Source organism: Panthera tigris, chromosome A3 (genome assembly GCF_018350195.1).
Source record: "Panthera tigris isolate Pti1 chromosome A3, P.tigris_Pti1_mat1.1, whole genome shotgun sequence".
In the NCBI taxonomy this organism is placed as follows: domain Eukaryota; kingdom Metazoa; phylum Chordata; class Mammalia; order Carnivora; family Felidae; genus Panthera; species Panthera tigris.
This window is the reverse complement of record NC_056662.1, coordinates 63,309,147-63,320,652: the sequence shown is the minus strand read 5'-3', so window position 1 is coordinate 63,320,652 and position 11,506 is coordinate 63,309,147. Positions and strand designations below refer to the sequence as shown.

The 11,506-nt window shown below is 41.3% G+C and overlaps 1 protein-coding gene across 1 annotated transcript in view; it reads left to right on the top strand.

The window, feature by feature from the left end:
- The first annotated feature begins 281 nt into the window (after window positions 1-281).
- The window catches only part of LRPPRC (leucine rich pentatricopeptide repeat containing), a 111,855-nt gene continuing 100,630 nt past the window's right edge, over window positions 282-11,506 (top strand). The window contains exon 1 of the mRNA XM_007097885.2: window positions 282-453. Coding sequence (XP_007097947.2) covers window positions 305-453 — 149 coding nt within the window. The 5' untranslated portion in view covers window positions 282-304. The remainder of the gene's footprint in view (window positions 454-11,506) is intronic.

Genomic DNA, 11,506 nt, shown 5'->3' with positions numbered 1-11,506 from the left:
TGACTCTACCAACTGAAAAGCGCAGGGGTGGACTCACTGAGCATGCTGGGAGGAAGGCTAGAAAACGAAAACAGAACCTCTCTCAAATAATCAGTCAAGTCTCATTATTAATAGCACATCGCATGGGGCTCATTTGTCCTCAGAGAAATAGGTTTGTCCACCTTCCATGCGAAAACAACGCGTGGCTCCCCCTACGTCTGGCGCGCCCAGCCTTTGGTCTCTTCCGCGCCGGGCGACCCCGCGATCACGTGCTCCCCCATTCCCTCTCGCCGAGCGTGCATTCTGCCTTGGGGACGGCCGAGCCATGGCAGCCCTGCTGAGATCCGCCCGCTGGCTCCTCCGTGTCGGGGCGGACCCGCGCCTCCCACTATCCCTGCGCCTCCTGGCAGGTGGCGCGAGCCGGCTGCACGCCGCCCCTTTTCTGCCCGCGGCCCGCGCCGGGCCGGTCGCCGGGTGAGTGTCCATGCTCTGTCCCCGTCCGCCTGCAGCGCGGGCGTCCCCCCGGGATCGTGGCGCTGGTGGGGGCCAGGTCCGCCTGTCCCTCTCCGTCGCTCTAGGGGCCGAGCGTCCTGGGGTCTTAGACCCCCTTCCCCACAGGGGGTTTACTGCTGACAGGGTCGGTCGACTTTGGAAGGTCATGGCCGTGTGCATGGTTTGCTTCCGGCATGGATTCTGCTTTTGCCTAGGACTGGGTCGTCCTGTCCTCCGGCTACCAGCGGCCTATGAAGCTGGGGGCTGAGGGGTGGGCTTTGAACGCGGCTGCTGGGATAGGGTGTTACTCTTCTCCTTGGGATTGACCCGGCTTGAGTGCTGTCCCACGTGGGAACATTATCGGTGATCAGTAATCAGCTAGGACGTGTATTTCGAGAGGTTTATTGTGGGGGGACGGGAGGAATAGGTTGGGAACTTGCGTGAGCTAGGGATCATTTAGAGAGGGACGTTTAATTATTACCAGCTTGGGCTTTTGCATGCATTTTCTGAAGTGGGGTTTTCCCCTAGCTATTTACAAGAGTGTGGTATGAGTTGGGAATTGTCACAGTAGGGCTCTGTAAAAGTGTCAATGGATGAATAAGTGAACACGTGGAAGGGAAGTTAAATTCCCAGTGGGTGTCAGTGTGTGAATGGATGCTCTGATGGATTGAGGTTTATCAGGAGATAGGTCAGACATAGACTTGGAAGTAGGGGGATTAGGAACTTTGATGGAAAAGTGTTACAAGTAGTATTCTGACCCACCTAAGAAGGGGAGATGGGCACTGAGCTTTTAAAATAGGAGAAAAAATGATTTTGAAAGACTGTTTATAGATAAAAAGTACTTTGGGAGACAACAGGACTAAGTGCTAAGGATTTGCTGTTGGACAAGTTACTCAATATTTCTAGACCTCAGTTTCCTTAGTTAGACGGAGTGGTAATAACATTGGTAGTACTGCGTGAGATTATCTATAAAAAGCACTTAACATAGGACCTGGTACTTAGTGCTTTATTAGTTATTACACTAGTAATAACTATGATTGCATGGATCTTTGTGAAGCAGCCTGGAAACTTACTCTCTGCATAAAATTATATGGAGGAAACATTTTATGACTTCTTAAGGAGTCAGTTACAGATCTTTGGAGTGTAGCCTACTTGTAACTTATGGCCTGCCTGGGTTGTTCTCATTAGGCCTGCAACAGCTAACCTTCAGGAGCCATGCCTCTGCTTCCACAGAACTGCATTTCTTTGCTTTCCAAGACCTTCCAAGAAAGTTGTGCCAATTACTCTTAATTTTTTTAATCTTTATTCCTGTGAGGCCAGAGGAGGGTCGATATTATCTTTCATCTTCACTGTTGCATTTGTGGAAAACAATAGAACACAATCTGTAGAAAGAGTATTGGTCTCAATGTTCATCAGACCTGGATTCTATTTACTTGCTACGTAATCTTACCTAACCTCTTTGAGTCTCAATTTCATGATCTGTAAAGTAAAGGTAACAAGGCTTTTCTCCCTTCTTTGCAAAGCTGATTTCTTGTCATTCAGGATTCAACTTAAACACTGTTTGTTCAGAGAAGGCTTACCTCAACATTCACTCTAAAAAACTATCCTATTTTTGTTTTAGGTGGTGTGTCTGACTTGTTTGTTTCCTTAGTAGAGAAAGTGAATTGCATAAGAGCAGGACTTTGTCTTGCTCCCCACTGTGTGCTGAGCTTATAGCAAGCAATAAAGAAGTATTCCCTCTTTCTCTTGCACTCTTAACAATCCTTTTATACAGTCTCATGTAAGCATGCCCACATCTTTCCCGCCTGGAAAACAAAACCTTTCCTAGAACTCTGGACTTAACTGTAGATGCTTACCAGTTTTCCTTCCCTGTTCGTATTCCTGTCTCCTTTATTTCCTCTCTTTGTGTTCACTCTTTCACCCATTGCAGTCACACTACTGGTAAAAGCTATCATTGTCTTATTACTTTTTTCTTGTATATTTTTAAATTATAAAACTCATGTGCCTTGAGGAGCAATTGCAAAATAGAGAGGGAATAGTTATAAATTAAAAGTCACTGTTGGGCGCTTGGCTCAGTCGGTGGAGTGTGCAGCTCTTGATCTCTTGGTGTGAGTTTGAGCTCCACATTGGGTATAGAGATTACTTAAAAATAAGATCTTAAAAAAAAAAGTTATCCTTAATTCTATCACCCAGAGAGAGCCATTGAGATATATATGTCCTTTGTGTATGGATGTTTGTATGTATGTATGCATACATAATTTATGTATGTGTAGATGAAAGTTTATTTCATTTATTTTTTTCCCCAGGGACTTAATTACCAGACCCACTTTTAAGGCCTTGAGCTCTGGCATATTACCCTGTGTCCCATTTTGCCCTTCATGAGACCCTTTGCTTTGCATGAGTCTTTCATGATTCTCTTCTCTTTAGGATTTTTCTCACCTGCTTTGTTGCTTCCTTTTTCTTCACTTCATCTCTTAAATGCTGATGTGTTGGGTTTATCAGCCCCTACCTACCTATCTGATCATGGTGTTTTTTTCTCTTCCTGGATATAGACACCTCCAGTGGTTAAACTACTTGTGCCTCAAACCCATCAAATCTCAAGTTGGACTCATCTTTCCTCTCAAATCTGTTCCTTGCGTATTCCCTGTTTTAGTGAATGTTGCCATTTCTATCTGCTTCCTAGAGATTTTTCATTCTTATTTCATTGACATCTCCCTTACCCGACTCACCCCCTATGTATTGATTATACAAATGATTAAGTTCCGTTAGATTTTTTCATCTGGAATAAATCTCCTCTTCCTCCAACCCTCACATTATTCCCTAGTCTCCTTGATAACTGTGATCATGTCATTTTCCTACTTAAGGTTAGACAATGTGATGGCTTCCATTAGTTCCAGGATAAGGTGCTTCATGATCTGGAGATGCTTCTGAGGCCTCACTTTTTGTGAGTTCCTTTCCATGACATCCTGTAGTCTAGCCATACCATACTAATGAGTCCTCTGCAGCAGGGCTTTTTCACAAGCATAAGAATTCCTTGTGGGAATCTTGCTAAAACGTAGATTCTGATTTTGCAGGTCTAGGCAGGGGCCTGAGATTCTGCATTTCTGACAGGCCCCCAGATTATAAAGTACTGTTGTCAGTCTATTGACCAGCAAGTCTCTGGAGGGGCCACGTTGCACATCTCTTTGATTTTGAATGTGGTGTTCAGTCTTGGAACGTGTCTCCCCTTCTCTCTACTCAGGTGTTCCATTCCTTTAGTCTGTTAAATCTTGACTGCTTTTCCCATTTGACCACTCTTTTGTGCTTTCCTCAGATCCTGAATCACTAAGCACCTGTTAGCACGATTGCATGTGTGCCCACCAGCACTCCAGACCTGGCTGTAAGTTCCTTCAAGGCAGGGACTTTGTTTTATTCTTTTTGCCTCCTCTAGTGGCTGACTTCATGGCACATAGTAGTATGGGTGTCAGATATTTGTTGGGTAAATCAGTGAAAATCTTAGACATGGAGGAAGGAATATCATGACATGCAGAGAAGTTTGAGGGGATATGTAATCCATGCATATAGTGTGGCAAACCTCCACACGTTCACCCCAGTCTTGATTTCCTAGAATGTCCTGGGAAGGACAGATGAGTATCATTGAGTAAAATTATTAGAATTTATTAATTTGTTTTCAAAATTCAAGCGCCAAAAAGTATATACTTTTATATTCTTTAGTCTTGCTTTTCATTTCCCATTTCAGCACTTTTTTTTCATTTTTTTAGACAATTGTTTTCTTAAAAACCAGCTCTTAGCTTATCTTTTTGGGGAATTTGAGGGGCAAACACTGTTGCTTTCCCACAGACTCTCTTTTTCTCACACTTCTGGATCAGAAACTGCTTATATTTTCTTGTGAGACTTTTTTAGGCCTCTGTGCTTCAGAGGAAAGATAAGCTTTGAATCAAATCAGTTTGGAAGTGGATCTAGATTGATGATTGGCTTAAAGGTGAAGAGCACATATTGCCCTGTGACAGAATGATGTGACTTCTCAAGTTGGAAGGAAAGAAAACTTTCCCTTGTTTATTTTTTAATAAGACAAGAATCTTAACAAATATTAAGAGTCTGGGTCCTTTTGGCATTATGATTCAACCTCTGTGTATATAAATTTATCCATTACAGAGGGCTACGATAGGCACATGTAAAACTCATATATGCTGTTCATAAAAGAGGAATATAATACTGGGGCATCTGGGTGGCTCAGTCGGTTAAGCATCCAACTCTTGATTTCAGCTCAGGTCACGATCTTATGGTTCATGAGTTTGAGCCCCGTTTGGGGCTATTGCGCCAATAGTGCAGAGCCTGCTTGGAATTCTCTCTCTTCCTCTGTCTCTGCTCCTCACCTGCTTGTGTACTCTCAAAAATAAACATTAAAAAATATAATACTGTAGTATTTCAGATAGAAGAACAGTCACATTTGTTTATGTTAGGGGCTCATTTGAGTTTAAGAGGACATTTGGTAATGAGCAGCCAAAGCGTTCCAGGGGAAGAGAAGAGGAGGAGACTTGTTCGAGGCCATACTTTTATCCTATGTGGCTATGTGGGGTTGATACTGCGAAGGCTGGTTGATTTATTGTAGCTATTAAGGTTGATTAGAAGTTGGTCATTTGAGGGGTGCCTGGGTGGCTCAATTGGTTAAGCTTCCAACTTCAGCTCAGATCATGATCTCGCACTCCGTGAGTTCAAGCCCCGCGTCGGGGCCTGTGCTGATAGCTCAGAGCCTGGAGCCTGCTTCAGATTCTGTGTCTCCCTCTCTGTCTGCCCCTCCCCCACTCATGCTCTGTCTCTCTCACTCTCAAAAATGAGTAAATGTTAAAAAAAAAAAAAAGAAGTTGGTCATTTGATGGTTGAAAGCCATTGGAGAACTTTGAGAGGTGTAAGTCTTGACAAAGTTAACACAGACTATAGGAGAGATAGAGGCCAGGGATGGATAGACCAGTAGGAACAACATTGATACCACAGATTTGGGCTAATAGGACCTCAGCTAGGTGGTACAGAACTGAAGACCAAAAAACAAACACTTCCTTTGCTTCTTGAGAGATTGAGAACAGGAAGTTGGTCAGCACTTTGGCGGAATTACGCATAATAGATTTGGAGATGAGGATAAATAGTAGTACCTTCAGATTAGATCTTTACTGTTTTCAAGCTTTGTATGAATACATCACACATGCATTTCATCTCTTGTGGGTTCATATTACAAATTAGGAAAGAAGCTTAGAAGAACAAAGTAATTTATCTGAAATCTCCAGTTGGGATTTACTACAGACACTGTGATGCCCAGTTTTGAAGTGTTTTGAATGTGTTGTGCTTTAGGTGTTTAGGTTACTTATATACGTAAGTAATATGGATTACCTGTGGGTATACCATTTTAAAAAGGTGATATGATACATCATAAATTTAGGAATTAAAGACTATCCTAAGTGAGTAAGCATATGATATGATCTTAGAATGTAAACTCTGCAAGGGATCTTTAGAGTAATCTTGTCCATCCAGATTCTCCCTTCATAGATTCTAGAGAGTATCCTGTTCCATATTACATCATAGGTCCCAACTGGGGTAATTGACTATTCATCCCTTCCTGTCATAGCCGAGACAAAGGAGACGTACCTTTGGACCGGGAGAGCCTAAGGTGGAGAGGACGTCTGGATAGGTAAAAAGGAATTGGTGTTTCCAGCCGGGAGACTTCTTTTTTCTTTTAATATTTATTTATTTTTGAGAGAGAGAGAGAGAGAGAGCAAGCACACAAGTGTGCAGGTGAAGGAGAGGCAGAGAGAGGGGGAGACTGAAAATCCGAAGTAGGTTCTGAGCTGTCAGCACAGAGCCCGATGAAGGGCTTGAACCCACAAACCATGAGATCATGACCTGAGCCAAACTCGGACACTTAACCAACTGAGCCACCCAGGTGGCCCAAGCCAGGAGACGTTTAAGTGTAGAAGAGTTCAAGTGGCTTTTTTAGTCTAAAATTTTGTGACTTACCATAAAGCATAGAACTGTGTTTGGGATACAGCTTAACTGGGCAAGACTTTTTGGAGAATTGAGGTTTTGCAAAATAGTTGAGTGAGAAAGTTCATTGAAGTACCTTTACAAAACATTTTTTTTTTTTTTAATGTTTATTTTTGAGAGAGAGTGAGCGAGCAGGGGAGGGGCAGAGAGAGAGGGAGACACAGAATCTGAAGCAGGCTCTAGGCTCTGAGCTGTCAGCACAGAGCCCGATGTGGGGCTCAAACCCACAAACCACAAGATCATGACCTGAGCCGAAGTCGGATGCGTAACCGACTGAGCCACCCAGGCACCTCTGCTAATACATTTTTAAAAGAAGAAAATGCTCTAGGAAATGCGAAGTTAATATTTATTATGCTTACTCTGCCGGGTCTTTTATGTACATTGTCTCAGTGTTGCTCAAGCTTCGGGCATTTGTGTACTGCCTTCAGATTTTTTTGTGAAACCTGAGTGTAACTGCAACCATTAATTATATTTAATATTTTTCTTTACATTGGTTTTAGGTTTAAAGTGATCTTTTTATAACTTAATTTCATCTTAAGCAAAAATGTTAGTAAAATAAAGAGCTTGATGTGGTAGTTATTTTTAAATATTAATTAAAATAGATAAAAGTACTGAAATGGAAATTTTTTGCCTAAATGCTATATCTAAAATCATCCTGCCTAGCAGAAGGGTGATATTTTGGGAAACACTGTATTATCTCCATTAATCTTTTGTGATGTCCTTGTGAGGTAAATACTCCCAGAATTTACAGGCTGAGAGAAAGTTGGAGTAACTTGGCCAAGTCACACATCTTATAAATGGCAGTGCCTGAATTCAGGCTGGACTGTAGGACTCAGACTCATGCTCTTAAGCTCAGAGCTCCTGTGTTTCCACCATGCCGTGGAGCCTTCTGTTTTTGTCTCTAAGATGGTCCTTATCCATTGTTCGTGAAAATGATACGCAATAGGGTAGGATGTATACGGAGGATTAAGGGAGCCTCTCTAAGGCACTTTTACATGAAATTCTCTTGGTTATTTATAAGGAAGTGAGAATTAACAAATTGTATTGGTGAGACTTGTTGCTTGGAATTTGCAGTTAAATCAGCTGGGGGCCGGGATGCCTGGGTGGTTCAGTCTGTTAAGCATCCAACTTCCGCTCAGGTCACGATCTCATGGTTCATGAGTTCAGGCCCCACCCTGGGCTCTGTGCTGACAGCTCAGAGCCTGGAGCCTGCTTCGGATTCTGTGTCTCCCTCTCTCTGTCTCTGCTTCTCCCCCGCTTGTGCTCTCTCTCTCTCTCTCTCAGAAATGAAGAAACATTAAAAAAAAAAAATCAGCTGGGGGCCTTGGTACCAGGTATTTCTTTTCCATCTCCATCACCCACTGTGGTGTAGCTTCCCTTGGCCTTTTACCTCGACTACTGCAGTGGTTTCCTAAATGGTATCTCTGTCTTAATACTTTTTATTTCAAAAAAAAATTTTTAAATGTTATTTTTGGGTGAGAAGGACACAGAGTGTGAGTGGGGGAGAGGCAGAAAGAGAGGGAGACACAATCCAAAGCAGGCTCCAGGCTCTGAGCTGTCAGCACAGAGCCCGACGTGGGGCTCGAACCCACAAACTGAGATCATGACCTGAGCCGAAGTCAGATGCTTAACTGACTGGGCCACTCCGGTGGCCCTCTCTGTCTTAATTCTTGGTGCCCTCTAATTTATTCTTCACCCAGCAGTTAGACTAATCTTTTCAAAACAGAAATAAGCCATAACCCCTGCTTATAAACCTTCAATATGTTTCTGATACAGTTCTGTACCTGGCATAAAATCTGTACCAAGAATAAAATCCAGACTCTTTATCTTCATAATCCTTCATGATCTAGCACAGTCTCCCTCTCCAACCTCATCCCATCTGTTGCTCACTTGCTTGGCCTGCTGACTGTTCTAGTTTGCTTGGAATACTTATCCCCTCTTGTCTATGGCTGCTTATTTTCATCCTCAGCTAAAAAATTAAAGTTACATTTACCTTGAGCATTTTTTAAAAGATTTTATTTTTTAGTAATCTCTACATCCTGTGTGGGCTCAAACTCATGACCTCGGGATCAAGAGTCACATGCTCTTCCAACTGAGCCAGCCAGGCATCCCCATTTTTCTTGAACATTTTATTCATAATAGAACCCTGCTGTTACTCTTTCATTGAAGTCTCTTATTTCCTTCTAGAGCTTAACAGCAGTTTTTAAATTTTTTTGAAGTTTAATTGATTATCAGATTTACTTACTAGATAAGTAGAAGGGCTGATCCTAGCACGGTGCCTTGGACATAGAAGGTGCTCAGTAAATATTTTTTGAATTAATAAATCAAAGAACTTAGGTTTGTTGTGTAAAAGTAAAGAACAACTAAAGGATATTAAAGAGGGAATGACATGAAGATGGTTTGGGGGATGGTTGATCTGGCAGTTGTATTAATAAAAGCTGAAGCCTAAGAAAGTAAGGAGTTTGTTGCAAAAAACCCATGTATTCTGGGGGCATCTGGGTGCCTCAGTCGGTGGAGCCGACTCTTGATTTCAGCTCCAGTCACGATTCCAGGGTTGTGGAACCCACGTAGTGGTGGTGTAGTCAGTAGCAGTAGAGAAATTTGAAAGGAGTACCAACCACTTTTAAAAGGAGGCATTGTGTATTTTTTTCTTGTGTGGACTACTATAGAAATTATACTCCTTGACCCTCAAAGATAGGGTTTATTGAAGTCACGATACAGCTTATGGTTTGGGGTACCAATCTGAATTGTGAAGTGAACAACTAGTATTTTTAAAAAACATTTCTCTGGGGGGTGCCTGGGTGACTTAGTGGGTTAAGTGACTCTTGATATTGACTCAGGTCATGATATGGTGGCTGTGGCAACCAGCCCCAAGTCAGGCTCCATACTGAGTTCCACACTGAGTGTGGAGCCTGCTTGGGATTCTCTCTTACCCTCTCTCTGCCTCTCCCTGCACGTGTGCTCATTCTCTCTCTTTCTAAATAAATAAATAAATATTTAAAAACTTTCTCTGTTGGGGCATGTGGTTGGCTCAGTCAGTAGAGCATGTGACTCTTGATCTCAGGGTCATGAGTTCAAGCCACACATGGGGCATGGAGCCTACCAAAAAAAAAGGCATTATCTTTTTGAATTTTTAACATGTTAAAACTTAAGTGGAATCAGTAATATAAGATGTATAAAAAGAATTATAACTGTGTGCGATGGTGGCTCAACATTTGAAAATCAATCCATGTAGTCAACCGTATCAACAGGCTAAAGAAAACTCGAGTGGAATAATTAAAATAGGGGATTGGTAAGAACATGAGATAAGTTTGAGATCCCCACTGCTACCACTTTCCATTGTGAACCCCCTTTGCAGCCGCATTCATTTTCTTGATGCCTTTCTGCCATGTTGAACTCCTTTCAGAAGATGACTACCCAAGTACAAATCCTGGACCTGTTATCCTGTCATTAACTAGCTTTTACTGTGACTCTGGGCAAGTTGCTTCAGTTTTATCTGTAAAATGAGGATTATAGTAATAATTTTTTGTTATTTAGCATGCATCATTAAATGCATAATATACATTAACTACTGGTTATATCTATTCTATTGCATATCTATATCTTTTTTTTAAACTCTAGTAGCTCCAAAGTGCTAGAAGCTGGATTGACTTATAATAGCAAAATGATGACAGTAACAGAGAAGATGATGTTTTGAGAATGTGTGTTTGTTTGGTGTACGTTTGAAGTTTAAAAAGAATGAGTAACACTTCAATAAAAAGTTTATTTGAAAAAATAAACACCAAGACTACCCAAAACATACAAAGATCTCTTAAAACTCAACAATAAGAAAATTAAAAAAGAAAAAGAAAAACGTAATAACCCAATTGGGAATGAACAGAAGATTTGGAAAGTTCACAAAGGAAGACATATAGGAGGCAAGTAAGCATATGAAAAGATGTTCACCATCATATGTCATTAGGGAATTGCAGATTCAAACCACAATTAGATACCATACTTTTTAAGATGACTAAAATCCAAAACATCTTCGGGATCAAATGTTGGTGAGGAGTGGGGCAGTAGGGAGCTCTCATATTTATTGCTGGTGGGAATGCAAAGTGGTACAGCCATTTTGGAAGGCAGTTTGTCAGTTTCTTGCAAAGCTGAATAAACATAAGCTTACCCTATAATCCAGCAGTCACACTCCTAGATATTTACCTAAGTGAATCGAAAATTTACATCCACATTAAAGTCTGCACACAAATGTTTATTGATGCTTTATTCATATTTGCCCAGGTTGGAATCAGCCAGTATGTCTGTTCTTCATTAGGTGAACAGATAAACAAATTATGGTAAATTTGTAAAATGGAGTATTATTCAGCACTAAAAAGAAATGTGTTAATCAAGCCACAAAAAGACATGGAAGAACCTTAAATGTATTTTGGTAGGTGAAAGAAGCCAGTCTGAAAAAGGCTCCGTACTGTGTGATTCCAACTGTAAGACATTTTGGAAAAGGCTAAACTATAGAGAAGGACAAAGGTAGTTAACAGTGGTTCAGGAGGAGGGGGGGAAGGGATGAATAGGTGGAGCATAGGGCATTTTCAGGGCAGTGAAACTCTTATGTGTGGTACTGTAGTGCTTATCATAGATTTGTCAGAACCCATAGGTTTTTCACGGAGTGAACCCTATTGTAAACTATAGGCTTTAGTTAATGTATCATGATTGGTTCATCGTTTGTAACACATGTACCACACTAATGCAAGATGTAAATAGGGGAAACTGGGTGAAGGGGAAGAGGATATACAGGAACTCTGTACTCTGCACACTTTTTCTGTAAACCTAAAAATGCCTTGAAAAAGTAAAATATTAGAAAAAAGTAAAGTATTGGAAAAAAGTACAGGCTTAAGAGGGGAATCTCACGGAAGCCTGCTTATAATAATAGGTCCTTGTACCTTTTTGAAATATGGACACTCAACTATAAAGTCATTATTTTTTTGTACTAAAGAGTTGAAATAAAAAC